The sequence below is a fragment of the Sturnira hondurensis genome, unplaced genomic scaffold (genome assembly GCF_014824575.4).
Source record: "Sturnira hondurensis isolate 20B ecotype Veracruz unplaced genomic scaffold, ASM1482457v3 Scaffold0022910, whole genome shotgun sequence".
In the NCBI taxonomy this organism is placed as follows: domain Eukaryota; kingdom Metazoa; phylum Chordata; class Mammalia; order Chiroptera; family Phyllostomidae; genus Sturnira; species Sturnira hondurensis.
In genome coordinates, this window is record NW_028095541.1 from 591068 (window position 1) to 610084 (window position 19017).

The following is a 19017-nucleotide window of genomic DNA, read 5'->3' on the forward strand; positions in this document are numbered from 1 at the left end:
TGCAAGCAGGCGTTCTGAATTTTTAATGTTCTATCTTTGCCTTCTTCCCTGGAGTGTGTCCTTAGTTGCTCTTTAATGTGGCACTGACAGAAGGGGAGCATCTTCTTACCATATTGTTCAAATTCTTTTCCATTGTAGTTTGGTCTTCTTGGCAACTCTTTGGCATTTAATAATTTTAATTTTGTGGTGTTAAGGCCTGCCTTGGAACTTTCATGTTGAATATTCACATAATTTTGAATATTCACACTGGCTCACTGATCTTGGTTCTAGATGAAGTAGGTACACATACAGGTTCTATTACAAATAACACTTTTAAACAATGCGAAAAATTTGGTGTTTATGTAATGTTTTGTATATTAGGTTTTAAAAAACATACATTTTTTCAAAACCTGTTTGGTGACTGACACTGTGCTAGGCACAGGACTTAAAAAGACAAAAATTATGGCCAGTGATCAAAGGGGCATGTAGTGAAGGGGGCAGAACTGGTGCAAGAAATCATTAAAACAAGAAATTATTAAAGGAAATATGTGTGACAGACAAATCATGCCTGAGGAAGCTAATGGTTCTATTTAGTTGTGGAATGAGGCGATGCCTGAGGCCATTTTGTAGAGCTGAATAGGGTTTGAGCCATAAGATGACTCCAATAGTCAGCCACCCAGTGACAAGGGTAAAGCAGCAAACTAGATGTTGAGGGTAGAGGCATGAGACAAACTAGCATCACTGTATTGTGACCCACACGTTTCTTGGTCATGATTGCACATGGGCTGTGACCAAAGTCTCTCCACATGGTGGGAAGGCTATGTGGTGAGGAGGGGTGACAGGATCGTCAGTGGGAAGAACAGCTCAGTGTATGGGCATTGCAATTACGGAGATGGTAGGGTGCAGGGCAGAGGGACACCTGGGCTGGGGAGGCTTCTTTTGAGGAGGTGTTGAAGGCACATTCAGTGACAAGGATGAAGATTTATAAGAGTTAATTGTCAGCATGAAGGTTATGGCAGGGAGAGTTGAAGACTGGCAGAGTGTGTGAGTCGGAGGGTTGTACAGAGCATAAAGAAGGAAGGAAATCAATCCATACTTGAGAAAGAGATAAAAACAGCAACTTGTCTTTTGTCTCACTTCCATAAAAGTTTATTGAAGACTTATGTGTTCATGGACCCTGCTTACTCTTGGGAAACAGGACTTGTGAGTCAGGAAAGAAGCCGTATGCACGTGGAAAGGTAAATAGCGTGTGTCTTTGTGATCTTAACACAAGATGCTTAGCCTGTAAAGATCAACCCTTTCAGGTTTCCCAGAATGACCTTTACCCAGAAGGTCATGACATATACAATAAGTCCTTGCCTAACATTGTCAGTAGGTTCTTGGAACCTGTAACTTTAAGCAAAACAACATATAATAAAATCAATTTTATTGAAGTCTTAACTGATAGAAATAAGAGTTAGTTTCCTATAGCATATTTCTAGTCACAAAACATCACCAAACTTCTAAGTAAAGACCCCAAATACTTCTAATGTTAAACATTGAAATAAATATGAGCTCTACATACTTTTAAGAAAGATGAGTAAAAACAAGTCAGATCATTATTTTCTGTCTTACCGATTCTAGTTCCTGGCCTCAGGTGGCCAGAGCCTGTCCCGGCAGGTCCGGGTGCAAGGTGGGACCCATGTTGGACAAGATGTCCTTCCAGCTCAGGGCCACTCATACACACCTACACTCAGGTTGGGACCTTTAGACATGCCAGTGAACCCAACATGCACATCTGTGGGACAGGGGAGGAAGCCAGAGTCTCTGGAGAGAACCCAGATGTGGGAGAATATGCAAACTCCACACAGACAGGGGCCTTAGCTGCGAACTGTTATGTTTTCCTCATCAACGTTATAACAAAATGATGTTAAATGAAATGATGTTATTCAAAGAGCCGCTGCATTTATGCTGGCTGGTGTGGCCCAGTGGTTAGAGCATCGTCCCCATAACTGAAAGGTTGTGGGTTTGATTCCCAGTCAGGGAACATCCCTGGGTTGTGGGTACATCTCTGGTCTGTGTGCGTTCGAAGGCGACCAATCAATGCTTCTCTTGCATCAACCTTTCTCTCTCTCTCCCTTCCTCTCACCCTTCCTCTCACCCTTCCTCTATCTCTCTCTCTGAAAAAGCAAATGAAAATGCCCTCCAGTGAGGATTAAAAAACAACAAGTCCTCTGTTTTTTTATTATTCAGAATTGTGCACTAATTACAGTATGGTACCGCCACATGCAGCAATTTAGTATGTGTTAAAATAATATGTATTAACATGGGAAATGTTCCTGATGTGATTTTAAGGTAAAAAAACTCCAGGAATTATATATGATTCCAGTATGATTCCAGTATGAATCATACTCCAGTATGATTCCAGTTTTAGGAATGTGTATGTGTATGTTTGGGGTGGGGAGAAGGGGAGAGAGAATGTTGGTTGTCACAATATTGATATCTCTGGTTCATGAGATTAGAAGAATGTTTATTTTCTTCATCTTCCAAGTTTTGTAAAATGCATATGTATTATATAAGCAAGTTATAGTCAGTGCTATTTAAAGTATTTTCCCTAGTCATTCATATAGCTCTTTTTACATTTATGTGGTATGTACAGTTAAAACATGAAATCCTAATAGGCTTTCTTCTACCACAGAGTAACTTTTTAGCTGTTCTTCCTTTTCTCTTCACCCTTTATTCCCATGAATTTCTTTCTGACCTCGTTTCTATCTCTGTGCTGCGGAGGAAGATGGCTCGCACATCTCCGTTCACCGATGAATAAAACCTCCCCGCTCCTCAGCCAAACCCTTTTACCTTTGTGTTCTTTGTCTGTGCCACTATGCACAGCGTTAAGCTTTGCTGATTGTGTCTTTTCTGTTTATATCCCAGTGGTTGCCATTTTCCATTCCAGTGCCCTTTCAATTCCATTGTATTTGTGATTATCGATATTCTTCTTCTTTTCTGGTGAATGTTTATTCTAACACCCATCTGCAAGCCACTCATAGCACTGCTTGGATACAGTTATTCATCTCATTGAACATGGGTATTTAAGAATATATATTTTTTGTATTGGTAGGTTTCTCTTTGTAGTGTCTTTGAAAGAAACAACAACACTTGGATGCAAAAATGTCATCCAACAAAGTCCTGCACGTACCTCAGAGCTATAATCTACTGAATCCAGCGTCTGTCTCTAAAGGTTAACTTCTAGGAACGTTTTGTGGATGGGTGAGATTGTTATCTTCTAAAGCAATTCAGAAGGTAGAAATGAATGTCAGACATACTTAATTTTCCTTTTTAACCCACTCTGGAGGTAACAGTTAATAAATTGTGTAACCCTTTCTGAAATTAGTTTATTCTGTCTCTGCACATTCTCAGAGTTAATGAACTCCACATGTGAATAAAACAGAATTTATTTTTTATTGTTTCTATTATTATTTCCTTGAATTCCAAGTTCCAGGATTTGGTGGAGGGCCATGTATCAGCTTACCCTGTCCCTTTGACTCCAATTTTATAGGCTTGGATTCGCCCCTTTCACTCTCCTCCTTTAGGACAGAGTGATTTTTATTTGACTCACACCTTGGAGTGTCCCTCCCACAGTGTTCTGCTGAGAGCCCAAGCAAAGGCCTGTGTTGACTCCGGGCCTGCACTTGTGAGAACACCCCATTCTCTGCTTTATTTTCTATATCACTTCTTCGGGCATCACTGAGCCCTTGGCTGCTGCTTTGTTCTGAACCCATGCCCTCAGGTGTAAGATACCACAGAGTCAGAATGTAATCCTTAGACATGCTGCCTGGGCCACATCCTTGGGGGGATGGTTAGCTGTAGAGATAATCCAGAGTAGCTGTCACTGCTGAAGTAATGGTTTTGTAGTGCATCCTGTTATATGTGTTTATTTGCAATTTACATGCACGTGTAAGATGGTTTAACTGAGACAATCCTAGTGAATGGAAAATTGCTTTGCTTTGCTTTGCTTAAGTATACAAGACCTGATGGATGGAAAGAGAGAGTGAAAATATTTTGTTGGAAGAGAGGAAAATTGAGTGTGGGATTAAATGAATGCTGTAGATGATCTTCAACATGAATTCATCCATGTGGATTAACGTGACGTGCATCGTCAACTGCGAGGGTCGCTCTGCTATCCCTAGTTTTAAAAAAAGGAGGGTAGAGGAGGCATCCAATCAAGTTACAAAAAAAGTAATTAAAAATGAAATTTTCTGGTGAGAAACCAAAAGGAGTTTGGCTTTGTCTCCCTCCTCCCCACCTGTTCCCTCTTCTCCTCACCCACCGGACCCTTCCCAGCCTCCACAGGGCCGGGCTGCGGCCCTTCCCTGCATTCAGGGGCCTGTGGGAGACTTTGGGGAGCACTCCCCATCTCATTTCCTGTCTTGGAGTGTCACATTGTGCCTTCTGTATAATTGGTCCTCAGCAAAGGTAAAAATGTATTTTACACTTAGTTAGGAATGATCTCATTCTTTAACAACACAAAGTGTTACTATGTGAAATGGGTTCATTGTGCTCTGGGAATAAGCTTTCTTTAGAGAAATAGAGGAGGTTTTAAGAAAAAGATAAAAACAAATTTTGTAGATTACAGGGGAAACGAGTAGTATAATAAAGTCCCGAGAACAAGGCGAACTCTCCATCCCTGGAGATCCTTAAAAATTGGACGGAGAAAACTTCTGTGCCAGTGGCTGGTGCACGAAACCTGTCTTGAAATGAGTTGACAGACAAAATGACGAAGGGTTGTGTGAGTGTGTGATTCCTTGGTCTGAAGAAGAGAAGGGTGAGGGGTAAGACATTAAAACTACTTCAAATATGGAAAATCTATTGCTGCTTCTGTAGGAAAACAAGTCAAAGGAGCTTAGAGATTCAGGTTACATTTATAGTTAGGGATTTTAAGACATAGATTGTGAAGATCCTATGGAAATCTTCAAAATAGAAGATCAACTTGTGTGTGACGTGGAGAAACATCTCTGTGTTTCTGTTGCAGTAAAAATATTTTTATATTACTCTGAATGGAGAGAATCATTCCAATACATTATATTCAGGGTATAGAATTCTCTTGGGAAGGAAAAACTTATGAAAGTGGTATTTTAAGCACTAAGCATCATCACTGTTTTAGGGATAAGAGGGAAGAACAGAGATGATAAGTGTGAAGTCCTTCCCATCCAAATACCTTTGCAGTGTGGTGTCCTTAAATCAGAGCCCGTGTGCAGGAGGGTGTGGGACAGATCCTGTCCCTGTGGGGCCGGCCTTGCATTAGCCACTAGACGTTTTCCTGACGGACGCATGGCAGACTCGTGGGGAAAGGGCTACAAAACCCCGACCCCGACAAAGGGCACCAACGTGCCTACTAAAAAGTCTTCCTCAGGTATTTGATTGTAATTTCTACATTCAGCCACATGATGTCACAATTGGATTTCAATTTTTGCTGTGTATTTGTCTCAAATAACAGATGAAGGCATTTTCAAAGCTGGAGCAGAGAGGACTGAAACACAGGGGGCAGCAGAAGTCCAGGAAGATGAAGATACTCAAGTTGAGATTCCCGTGGATCAGGTAATCACCATGCCTTTAAAAACATGTATACCAATTACCACCATCTGTATTTCAAGTTTTGTGTTATCTGTTCCATGCTGTTTCTGTGCACATGTTGGTTAAACCTCTCAGGTGTAGTGTGCCTGAAAACCTTAAAAACACAAAAACACCTTCAGTTCTTCCTAGTATTCCCACAAGGAATAACCATTTTCATGGAGTATTTTTAAATTATTATTATGAACAATGATATATATTTAATAAAGAACATTGAAGAATTTAGTGGATTGGAGTTAGGTATGAGATATAAAGAGGGAGAAAGCTTGATACAGAAAAAATAATATTGGCTTGGGGCTTTATCTACAAAAAAAGTCCTTCATTAGAGAAGCAGGGTTTTGTTGTTTAGTTTAGCTTTTAAAATATTGTGGTATTTTCTCCTTTAGCCTCCTTGAAGTTGTGGCAGTTGGAATTCTGTCATAAAGTAATTGCTTATATAAATGCAGCTCAAATGTTTGCTGCATGTGTATTGATTTTATTTCCTAGGCCAGCGGGACACTGCATGGTGTGTGTGTGCATGTGTGTACATGTGCCCGTGTTTAAACGTGTGCTTATGGGACTGAGTAATATTAATTTTGGCTAAATGATGCCAGAAATCAGTTGGACATTTTCATACAATTTAGCTAAGCTTCTTACAGTGCTGAGTGGAGGATGGGAGTTTAGGTGACGAGGGAAAATCAGAATCCCAGGCTCAAGGGAATGAGAAGTCACTAGGAATTGCTACTTGTTCTCTACCTACTATGTGATGATTTCTTTAAAACAGCAAATTTCACAATCCAGCTAATTCCATAGGTGACCTTCTCAACTGTGTTTGTCTTAACAGGTGTCAGTGCAGTTGCCGCTTGATTATTCCACAGGCATTTTCTGTAACCATTGCTGTCCCAACGGAAAGCCTGGTGTGTCAACAGTCACAGAGTTCAAAAATCTAATGTATTATCCAGGATTAGCTATAACTAATAATTCTTTATAAACTCCAGTTATAGATATTTTTCCTGAGGTTAAATGGAACTTTAAGTCTCCTGTGAAACTGTAATTAAATATTGTAAGACAAAGAAGAGATGTATATACCAAGCTGATAGCTGCTGAAACCAAGGCCAATTTATATTCCAAAGACAAAAAGCCAAGTACCAAGAAAAAAATCATAGCATTATTACCAGAAGAGAGATCTCTTTGTTAATCACTTAATGAGTTATGAAATCTGTGATAGGTATTTCTCTCCTGGTAAATTTGATGATCACAAAGTAGGGTGACTTCAGGGGGCATTGATCACTGACAATAGCTAAGCAGCCTTGGACAAGTGTCCTCGGAACAGGATTTCTTATTTGACGGGAGACTGCTAACTTATTATAATACAAGTGTGCCAGAGAGACTGAGTAGACAGATTGGTAAAAGCTGAGCAATATCAACTAATTGATGTCATTTTGAAGGCCATAAAATCAGGTAATAAAAGACCAGAATTATTTTCTTCTTTGGCTCCATGAGTGATAGAGTTGGGATTGTCTAGGTCATGTGGTTGGCACGAGCTGCACATCTTGTCAGGGCTTAGAGTTGTTCTCTGTATGATATGGTGACCATTAGCTCTGTGTCCTAAGCAGCTCTGTTATAAATATTGTGAAAAACTATGTGAGGGTGTGGAGAAATTAGGGCCCATTATATTAACAGCAACAGTGAGGATGTGATCTCAGTGGTGGTCCTCATGGGACAATAGCTGCTGTTCATTAAGGACCTGCTGAGTGCCAGGCACTGTGGTAGGCACCTTTATCTCATGTAATTGTGGTGACAACCCTGTGAAATAGGTTTTATTGTTATTTCTGTTTTATTTAGAGGAAGAAAGTGAGTGTATATAGGTGGAATTTGTTGTCCAAGACTGTACTGTCAAATAAAGGGGCTGGGATTTGAATGCAGGTCTGTTTAACTTCAAAGCACGTGAGTGACATGAAGGAAGAGTATTAAATGCGAAAAACAAATGGAAGTGAAAAAACAATTATTCACCCAGAGATCAGAAATTTTGTGTAAGAAAGGAAATGTAGTTATCTTACACAACTTGGCTCAGATACAAATGATGCTTACACTTCCTTTTGGGCTATTCCTAGTTGAGTTCTTTGAGTTGGTTTCCTGTTACCAGTGACAAACACAAGGCCCGCAGGCCAAATCTGGCCCTCCACCTTGTTTTATCTATCTGGCACCTTGTTTCTACCTGTCAACAGTGCTGAGCTTCTTGCCCCTAGTTAAGGAATAGTTACATTTACACTATCCTAAAATTACATTCCACCCTTTGAAGGAAATGGCAAGGCTAATGTGTCCCCCCCACCCCACCGCCTCCATCCGCATGAAAATGAGTTTGACACCTCTGAATGGTTCATGTTGTAACTTCAATGAAGAAGTGTGTGTGTGTGGGGGGGGTTTGTGTGTGTGTATGTGTGTGTGTGTAAATGTCCTGTGCAAATTGGCCAAGTAATTTAGCTGTGCCTGAAAAGCAGATTAACTTTTAGAAGTAAATATCACGACCTCTGTTGGGACGCAGTTCTCTATAGAGGTCTTGTGTTTCTCTATACCTTGTGAGCAGAGGTACTAATTACCTTTTTTCTGGACTGTCTTTTTAAATATAGCGAATAGGCTTGAAAGACAGAGATAGTGACTTTCTCTGGAGTAATCATTCTCAGCCAGAGGAAATTCAGGCAATTTCTGGGGCCATTTCTGATTGTTACAGCTGAGGAAATCTAGTAGGCAAGCAGCCAGGGAAGCTGCCAAAACATCCCGGGACGTGACAGCCACAAAATTATCCAGTCTAAACCGCCAGTAGTGCTGAGATTGAGAATTCTTGCTGGAAAGAAAACATGAGGTTTGTTTATTGTCTGCTATAATAAAGGTAGTGTCTCCATATGGCACAGAAGTCAGGCAGGTTCACTATCCACTATGGAAAAGTGGGTGCTGTTGAGTAACTAGTATACTCAAGACTAGTTAAAATGGCAAATTTAATGCTGCGTATATTTTACCACAAGAAAATATTTGAGAACAAAAGATTTGGGCTCTCTGAGCACGGGGTCCCCCGAAATGCAGACACCACTGTCAGATCATCCAGCCTCCTTCACGCTGCCCTGGGGAGTGGGGCCTCGGGGCTCCAGTTCAAGCAGCGATGCTCTCACCACCGACGTTGCTGAGAGCAGGGCGGTCCTGTCTCGGACCCGCAAGTCCCCTGCCTTCTGCCAGCACCCACGCCACCATGGCAGGCCAGTGTGGTAGCTGGCAAGTGTGGTAAAATTTCAGACTTTTCAGTCCTCACCAGCCTCCGCGGGTGTCAGCTGGCATGTGTGTGAGTGTGTGTAATCGGGCATTGTAGATACATCCCAGCCAAGAAAGAGTCAGAACTCTGTCCCAAGGTCGAGATTCTTATTTTGGGGGGACAAGATAATGGCACTTTAAAAACTCATGGAAAACTGAAGAATGGCATATTCTTGGACATATTCAGAAAGGTCAAAACAAATATCTTTTCTTAGGGAAGACTTTAGGTCTAATAAGAATTTGGTGCTATGATTAGAGAACCACACACATCCCAAATCAATCTGGTTGTCCAAAGGCAGTGCCTGACTCAGCAATACCTGCGGCTCTACCCTGGCACTGACAACTCGTGTGACATCATGCCCTATTTATAAAATGATGCTTTTCCAAGTTAAGGAAGCAAGCAATGAGCCTGTTCCATAATATTCATGTAGACTGCCCCTAATAAGTGAAGATTAGGAAGGGGAATTTACCATTTCAGAAACATTGGCAAAGATCTATAAAATAGGCAAATAAGCAGTTACGTCTTAGACTTTGTGCCATTTGACTGAAGAGATCACGCAATGGGGACAGTAATTTGACGGCGGTGTTGGGTGGTTTTACAGCATTCGCCACCGTTTGCAGTGGATTTTGAGCAGGACACTAGTGAGAAGAGCCGCCCGTTTCCGTGCTGGTTTCCTCAGACAGCACTGACGTCAGTGTCGTGGGCACTGCAGCAGAGCAGTGACCGCTTTGTTCTTTCTTAATCGTAGGTTGTGATAGATGTTGTTTTCTTATTTATTTAAAACTTCTTAACCCAAATTACACACATCATATTTTTAAAAGTCAACCAGTTCAACAAAGATGATAACAGCAATGGTGCCCTCCTGTTCCACTTCTCCCCACCTGGGTGCCTTCCCCACGGAGGTAACCTATTTGAACAATAAAGATCCTTTCAATTGGTGACATCTCAGATTTGACAAGATACATTTCCTGATTTTATTCTTCAAATTTAGATATTATTTACTAGATTTAATGGATATGGAAGATGATTATTTAGATCTCCTACCAACTCTTTTCCATCCTTCCTCCCCAAATAAGGCCACATGAACAAAATAACCTCATACACATGCTTTCCCCTTCTTTCTTTGCATTATAATTGCATAATAATTTTTGGCTAAGTCAGTATTTAAGCTGTGCATTATTTTTCTGTGTAAGGACAGTATGATTCTTTGCTGAGCATAGAATAGTATAGTATGGTATACTCTGGGTGCATTTCCTTTCTTGCATAACCCTTTATTCCTCCTCCCTAGTGTAGTATTTTTTTAATTATTTGCTTAGGGGTGTGTGTGTGTGTGTGTGTGTGTGTGTAGTTATTACCGTGCCATTTCTAAACTGCCAGAACTGTAGGTCTCCTCTTGGTACACGCAGGCATATGTAGTAATACTGAAATCTGTTTCTTCTTTTAAGCCCTTCAATCGCCTGCCTCAAGCTGGTTAATTGTTCTGTAGATCTGCTTTTTAGCACTATCCTGCTATTTTTCTTCACCATTATTTCAGAAGTTTCCTTTGTTTCCCCAGTGGATGGACCCTCTATTTCTCGGATTCTGTATCTTACTCTTTGTTGGTTACACCTTCATGGAAGACACAATTTGTTTGAACTTTGCATGTCTGAAAATGTCTCTTTTTTCTATTCAAACATAACTATAAGTATGACGAGGTATAAAATTGTAGGTTAGATACCTCTTCTCTCAGAAATTTTAAAGTGTTGCTCAATTGTCCTTCTCATCTACGGTGGCAGTTGGGAAAGTTTTGTGCCGTTCTGTCTCCTGAGCCCTCAGAAAGTAGTGCCTTTTCACAATCTGGAAGCGTTTAGGCTCTGGTCTTTGGTGTTCTGAAAATTTCCAAACCTGTGCCTTGTTGCAGGTTTTTTTACTTATTGGACTGGATGTATAATGAACTTTTTATTCTTGAAAAAAATAGAATTATTTGTTTGATAACTTTCTTCTCTTTACTTCTCTCTTTCTGAAACAACAAGTATTTGGATATAGGCCCTCTGGACTCATCCCATACTTGCTTCTCTTACTTTTCATCTCTGTGGATTTTTTTTCTATTTTCTCAACTTTTTTTAACTCAAAAACCTCAGCGTTTATCCTCCATATGTTGATTTTTCCAGTCATTATATTTTTAATTTCTAAGAGCTCTTTTATATTCTCTGAATATTCATTTTTATAGAATCCTATTCTTGTTTTTTGGATGTGATATCATGCCTTATCTTTATAAAGATTGATCTATTATTTTAAACTTTCTTTTTTGTATGTTATTTTTGTTTCTTCTGAGTTTCTTTTTTCTTTCTATGTTTTGACGTCTAACTCCACGTCAGAGGATTTCCATGCCTGTCTGGTTAGTTTAAAAAAATTGAAACTTAGCCCTGGTTGGTGTAGCTCAGTGGATTGAGCGCAGGCCTGCAAACCACACTATCATGGTTCGATTCCCAGTCAGGGCACATACCTGGGTTGCAGGCCAGTTCCCTGCAGGCCATTTCCCAGCAGGGGACGCACAAAAGGCAACCATACATTGATGTTTCTCTCCCTCTCTCCTTCCCCTCTAAAGATAAATAAATAAATAAAATCTTTTTTAAAAAGAGTAAAATTAATTTTTAAAAAATTGAAACTTATTTGTCATGTTACATGAAATGAATTTGAACTCTGTATCTGGTTAGATTTTAGCGTGAAACAGTAGGGACAGTGTGTTCATAGGCAGAGCTCATCAGGTTGGGGGAGTCTCATGGCGGGTGATTGGTTTTTGCCATTTGGTTGGTAGACCCCCAATTTCAGTGTCAGTATTTAGAGGGGTATCAGAAAGGAGTGAGAAAAAACCCACATTTTTTCAATCTTCTGTGTTTAACCAGAAATCGCTTTCACACTAATTCATCTTCCTAGAACCTACACAGGGGATGGCAAATGGGCAGCCTGTGACCATATCTCCCGTGAGAGAGTCTTCTTTGGCTTGCACAGGGCTTACGATTCCTGAATCTCTTAGGCAGGCGGTGTACTCCTCAGTTCACTGTGGACCACAGTACTCCCTGTTATCAAACACAGGTCCTGAAACCACACTTATGTTATTTTCCCAGCCTTGGGGGGCATTTGAATTTGTGATTACTGCTCGATACATAGAGCACATGGTGCTCTTTTTAAAAATCTTCAGCCTAGAGGCTCTGTAACCAGAAACAGGAGGATTGAAATCCAAATATGCCCGTTGACATAGTTTTGTTCTCCATGCCCTGGTCTCATCACTTGCTTTACCTGCTACTTATGGAGAACCAGTGGTCACTTACAGCTTCTCTCATGAAAGGCAAGCTAAATGGAGAGCTTACTTGTATTACTTTCTCATATGTATTGGAATATACAGAAAGACAAAGGAGTCCACTTCCTGACTCTGCTTCAATGAAATATATTTATTAAAATAAGAATTATAGGATATTTAGAACCAAAAGGGAAGCTGGTTCAAACTCCTTGCTTCACCACTGAAGAAACAAAGCTCCCTAGTGAGGAAGGCCATGTTCCCACAGAGACAGCTGTTGACGAGGGAGTCCGCATAGGTGTGCAGGGCTCTGGCTTCCAGTCTGGTACTCTTTCTGATCACCCCAAGGAGGGAAGTGGGGAGTTGGGGACTTACTGTCCCCCACACTGCACCATATCCTGTCTGTGTAGAGGGCCACTTGGCCTTTACTGCCTTCCCTGAACTGCAAGGAGTATGCAGAAGGATACTGCCACTACTCTTTATTTTCTAGTCACAGCCTTGCAGTGAATCGTATTCATGTTTGGTGCTGTAAGCATCACACACAGCGGGAAGAGTGAGGTGAGGACGCTCTGGCTTCTTAATGTCTATGTACATCATCAGGCTTTGTATGACATCATGATTGTAGGTGTGTGATTAATTGGTAGAAATTACACTCAATATTAAACTGTAGCCTTCAGGGAATTTTGATGTAAGTGAAAGAAAATCAGTGTTTACTTCTAAAGTGAGAAGAAAACTTAATAGGGATTTTTCTCTAATGACTAAATATTCCCTTGCTATCTAATCTAAGTTTCCAGTGTATTGTATCTTCTCATATGGGTGTTGCAGGAACTTGTGGAGCTTGGAAGGGCCTGGGTGACCCAGCTCTCAGTGCGCAGCTGGGCCGAGTGTCACATTACTTGTGCCTTTACAGAGTCACAGCCTCACTTTCTGTAGGTTATCACACTTCGAACTATACATAAACCTCTCTTCCCCTCTGTGAAAGTAAGTCTCTGTAAGCTGAAAGCAGGAAGCAGTACTTGGCAATAATGAAAAATTGAAACTGTATCTCAAAACATCTCATTGCAATTGGGTAGGAGATGATTTTAGTTTCCATGGGGACAGAAATACAAACTAGTGCAGTAACTTCTGTACTTTCAACAATTGTGTCATAAAATCCACCTCGACACTTTCCATCCAAACCCTATAGTGTGCTCACTTACCAGATTTCGAGTATAGCGTATGTCCCACAGAGCAGTGGACAGCTAAAGTAGTCTTGTCATTTGGGGGGCGGTTCTAAGCTCCAGTCTCCAGGCTCAGGGAGGAAGACTTGAAAGGTGGGACTGGAGGGGGAGGGTGGTTAAGCAGGATGTCTTGACTGGAAAGTTCAAACTTGAGCTGTTATCTCAGATAGCAAAGGTCATAAATATTACACATTTATGGTACATTTATAAAAATCTTAAATATACATTACTCGGGGAATTGTGATATAAATACAAGAACCATCAATGTGTACTTTAACATGGGTAGGACATTGGCTGTAGTCTGTGTTTATATGCCTTTTCCATTTCTAATTTTTGGGGCTGCTGTTACTGTCAGGGGTGTGAGCTGAAAGTGTAAATCATTTGAGCAGCTCCATCTGTATGTGAAAATACCTTCAAATAACTGATGCTTTTGATATTTTGTGGCTTATTTCCCTATTCCATCTTCTTTTCTCATATCAGTCAGGAATCCTGAGTTAATCTCAGTAACTACACACATATTCTCTAGAAAAACTGATACTATGGTTTCCCCTGAGCCATCCCTGCAAGGATGGAGCCAGTGATAATAGCTACCAGACCTTTTCTGTCCTGCCATAGACATCAGCTGTTTTCTCAGAGGGTTCGTCACAAAATACATAGTAAGATACACAAGTAGGCAAACTCAGGCAAAGACATCTGGAATGCCAGGGCTGGTGTTAAAGAGAAAATCTGCTGTCACGTTTCTAATACATATTAATAGCGATTGCTTGTGATAAATAAGATAAAAGTCTCAGAAAAGGAAAAGACTTCATAGAGGCCTTATGAAAACCTCTCTTTAAGGATACAGAGTAGCTGTAATTGTACCTGTAATATGTGTAACATGTCTGTTGATTTGGTTGTGCTCTGGTGTTCTTGGTGTTAGAGGGGCCCCGAGGCTGGAATCATGTAGGTGACTTCTGCACCCACCATTTTGCTATTGTGCACTTCCATTTAGTAAGTCCACAGGACGGAATGTAATGGGTACACGTTCTTGACTCCAGTGAAACACGAGAATTGTGCTTCCTGTAGAACGTAGTATTCTGCAGTTACTCATAGGCATGAGCCACTCCTGAAATGCCAGAGGATGGAGGTACTCTTTGGACAAATGATTTCTGCCTGAAAATTGGTTCTCTTTAAATTGTAGTCACAAACTAGCCAAAATTTGACAGTCAGGGCAGGAGACTTTAAGCATGTTATAAAAATATCTTCTTAATTTATTGTCTCTGCAATGATATGTTTATGTTTTATAACATGAGTCTTAGTGAACAGTGACATGGTAGACTTAGAATAAATCTAATAGTCCTGTCTTTATGGCCAAACATTGTTCTGTCTACAATCAATCCTATTTTCTTCCAGCTTTCAATTAAATTTATATTTTTAGATAAAAGTGCAATCTTCATTTAAAGAGGGCTTATTTTAAGGCATTACTGCAATTAGAAATTTAAAGCAAGATGCTTTTTTTAAGTGGCATTTTTACGATCATCTTATTTTACGTGTGGTTTTACGTGTAAAGGGTCATCTGGGGATCTGTTAGAAAAGCAGAGGCTTGGAATTGCTGACTCAGAGTCCTCATTTAACAAGATCCCAGGTGATGGAGAAGCACTGGCTGAGAGGACACCAGCTTAAAGGAACTATTTAGCGTCATATTGAGTTGGGGTATTGCTCTATACATTATCTCAGGAAAAGAGTTGTTAGATACTCCAGGGGTCGAAAGGGAGTTTCCATTCCTCTGTCAAATTTGGACAAGTCAGTGGGATTTGGGAGAAGTTTATGCCTTTTTCTTTACCTGTGAATTTGGATAATAACAGTATTTACCTCAAATAATTGTGAGGTTAGTTTAAATATGATTATGCATATGAGGTGCATACAACATAATACCATGTATTACCTGGACAGTGTGAAAAAATGTGAGCCTGTCATTATCATTTATATGTTACTGAGGGCACATGTTATGCTGGCTTTTATCTGTTGGAGGCACATTTAGTTTAATTTAAGACATCAAATAACACAATGTCATGGTAAATACGGTGATGGACCTGAAGATGAATATGAAGGAGCCCCTGTCTCTAGAAGTTTCTACAGAGCCAAGGCTGATATTTCCCCATTGATTCACATTTATTCCAAACATTGTTTGAAATGTCTACTTGATAGCAACCCATGTGCACCATTTTCTCACCACACCTAAATAGGGAAGAACCACACACTGTGATTAGAATGTGCTAGAGAAACCTGCCAGGTGTGGTGAGGGCACAGTTGACTGAGGGAGCCAGGAAGGCTTACTGGAGAAGGGAAGGTACATCTAACAGAGGAGCGCGTTCTGGGTGCAGAGGAAACTGCCAGGACACTTTCCAGCTTCTTCCACAGAGGACACGCACCCGCCCTGCCTCTCCCTGCAGTACTGCTGTCAGGGAAAGGAGGGCTGGGCTTGGCCTTCCCGCATATCTCTGCCACATTCAGACAGCCCGCTCACGTCTGTGAGGAACCTGACTTCCCTAGGCTGTGCCAAAGGGCTTTTTAAGGAAATAGGGGGAGGGAAGACAGAGGGAGAGGGGGGAAAGAATATGCATATAAACGTGAATGTGCATGGGGAGACAGAAGAGAGTGGTGAGGGTTTGAAGGCGTGCCAGGACAAAATATCACAGACTGCGTGGCTCAAACAGTAGAAACTTATTTTCTCACGGTTCTGGCAGCTAGAAATCTGAGATGAAGATGTCATCAATGTAGGTTTCCTTTAAAATCTCTCTCCCTGGCTTCTAGATGGGGTCTTCTTCTACATCTTCACATTGCCTTTCCTCTGTACAGGATGTGTTCTAATCTCTTTCTTATCAGAATATCAGTCGTCGTAGATTAGGGCCTACTCTAACGACTTTGTTTTTAACTTAATTACCTCTGTAAAGTCACATTCTGAGCTACTTACTGGGAGTTAGGACTTCAATGTATAAATTTTGAGGGGACACAATTCAGGCCTAAGCAGTGAGAAAATGGGGTTTGTCTCTGATTTGATGCTGCCTAATAAGTCAGAACATCATAGTCAGGAAACAGAGTCAGTTTTTTATGTCTGTAAGGAAGACGGGCAGCAACTAGTACCCAAGGGAGAGGCGGAGACTTGGAACCCCGCTCAGCGGGCCAGACCCTCTGCCTCGTCAGTCTATTAGTCACGTGTTGTGGGCAGGGCAGGGTGCTTTTTAGGTGACTGGTTTCCATGATGCCCAGATTATAAACTACCAGGACCACTGTCTTTCTAGTGAAACTTTTGTTTATTTTATTTTTTATGACATAAATGAAAGATGCTGTCACCCACTGGTCATATACCCCTTGGCAAGTTGCTTAATTTTCTTCACGCTCAAACTCCCACTACCCTGCCTGCCCTACCGTTTGGCAAGTTATAAAGAGAAAATAGATACAGAAGTGCTTTCAGAAGCATAATGTGCTGCCTAAATGTCTGTCATTATTATACCCCCGACTGGCTACTGCCAACCTGTCATTTCAACTGAAGACAGCGGTGTGTTACTTAAGTCCATACATATACTAATTTATGTAAATCAACCTTGTTTGGTGTCTCCTCACACATTTGTCTTCCTTTTAAGAATAGATAGCAGTTCAGAGAGAAAAAACTATTGGGTGTTAAATTTGTTGTGAAAATACACGCTAGGGAACTCAGAAGCCAAGAATAAACATAAGACCAGTGATGATTATTTGTGATTATTAGTTTATGTGAATCACACCTAACAGTCTAATGGACCAGAAGTTGAACATCAGCATGTATTTTAACTGTGTTAACTAGTAAGGGCAAGATGGTTGTTAAGTGTCTTGATACCATTGTTTGTCTGTTTTCATGAAATATAGAAGGGGTAGTACTTTAAGTGGCCCACTGGTTTATAATTTCATTAGTGCCAATCCTGTATTATAATGTTTTATCAGACAACATCTCAGCTCTTTCTATTCAATAGCAAGAAGAAGGAAGTGACGACAATAATAAATATGTTTAGGAGAATATATAGCTAGTTTAGTTTATGGTTGTCTTCTATGTGCATGGTCTCATTTGAGCCTTACCACAGCCCTGTGAGGTCATTACTATTATCCTCAGATTCCAAAGGGGACTCTGAGACCAGGTGAGGTGAATTCTCTGACCTGGAGCTGTAGGGTAACCACCAGACCACAGGTCCCTCATCCTGCGCAGTATACAGTTTGTGCTGCCAGTTGATGTCCCCATTGCAGAAAACGTCAGGAGACATAATCTTGTCCAGGAAAACCCCCTGCCCAGTGATTTTCTGTGGGTGTGAACACTGTCTCTTGGGACCACGCGAGAACTGGCCGCTGCAGGGCGGGGAGGCAAAGTCTCGTGTGGGAGCCCCGCTTCCCCCGACTGCAGAAGGGTGGTCAGGGCAATTGGATGCTGTTTCTTTTCCTCCTTCCTCGTTCCCTCAAACTGAATTCATAATTTCTCACTCTTACCCTTTCCTTTCTCTATATAAAGTGTTAACATGAGGATATATGTGAGGCTCCTAGAGGCGGGGGTGGAACATGGACTGCTGTGCATGTGACAGCCCTTGCTCGAAGAGCGGACACTGGTGTCGCTCCAGCTGTGACTGTCACCACTTCACCAGGCCCTCAGGCAGGTTCAGCCAAATGGGAAGAGGATGAGAACTACTTGGGAATTTTGAAGTAAAAAAAAAAATTGGGGGGGGAGTAGGAAGGGGAGTGGAAACCCATTATTAAAAGAGAATGTAGCTATCTAATAAGTATTTTTCTAGCACTTTTCTATATTTCAATTCCAAGTAAGCTGATTTCTCAAATTTCTTTGTGAGTTTATTCATTCAGCATCCTTATTTATTCAACACGACCATTGACCTACTACCAAAAATCACACATTTTGGGAAGGGAAGCTTTTTATACTGGAGGCAAGTAAGGTGGCTGTCGAGATTTGGATTGTGGAGTAAAGCAGGGAAATAACGCCAGGTCCCTAAGTTAAGGGACACATTCTTTGGGTGCCCTAGTAGACACAGAGAGGTGGCCAGATAGATAAGTACCTGATGGTCAAAGGTTTGTATATATAGCTTCAAAAAATTGAAGTAACATTCTCATAACATAAAATGAACCATTAATCATTTTAAAATATATGATTAGGTGACCTTCAATGCACTCACTGTGTTGTGCAGCTGTTACCTCTATCTAGTGCCAGGACACTGCATCACCCAAAAGGAAGCCTCACACCCATTCAGCAGTCACTCTCCATTCTTCCTCTCTCCTCTCCCCTCTCCCCCAGCCTGGCAAACATGAATCTGCCTTTTGTCTTTATAGATTTACCTATTCCGAATGCTTTATAGAAATTAAACCACACAATGTGTGATTTTCTGTGTCTGTCCTTGCATACAGCTCTTTAGCTCATGGCCCGGTTCTCAGAACAGAGCTCTTCTAGCTGTGAGCTGTGAGAAGCATGGTCTTGCTGGTGGCCGTCAAAGAGTCCCATTCACCTGAGTGAGTCCTCCTTTGTGAGAGCCCCAGTGCCAGGGCCTGTGTCAGTTTTGGGTTGTGGGACGGGTCCGGGTTCCTCTTCAGTGGTTTTTCTATAGTGAGAAAAGAAGGAAGGGGGTTGAGGGAGTGTGCAAGTCACT

At 41.1% G+C, this 19017-nt stretch overlaps 1 protein-coding gene across 2 annotated transcripts in view; it reads left to right on the forward strand.

Annotated features, from left to right (window-relative positions):
* DCDC2 (doublecortin domain containing 2) overlaps positions 1-19017 on the forward strand; it is a 166384-nt gene that overhangs the window by 134530 nt on the left and 12837 nt on the right. For both annotated transcript variants that reach the window (XM_037037198.1, XM_037037199.1), the window contains exon 9: positions 5453-5553. In XM_037037198.1, the coding sequence (XP_036893093.1) occupies positions 5453-5553 (101 nt within the window). The remainder of the gene's footprint in view (positions 1-5452; positions 5554-19017) is intronic.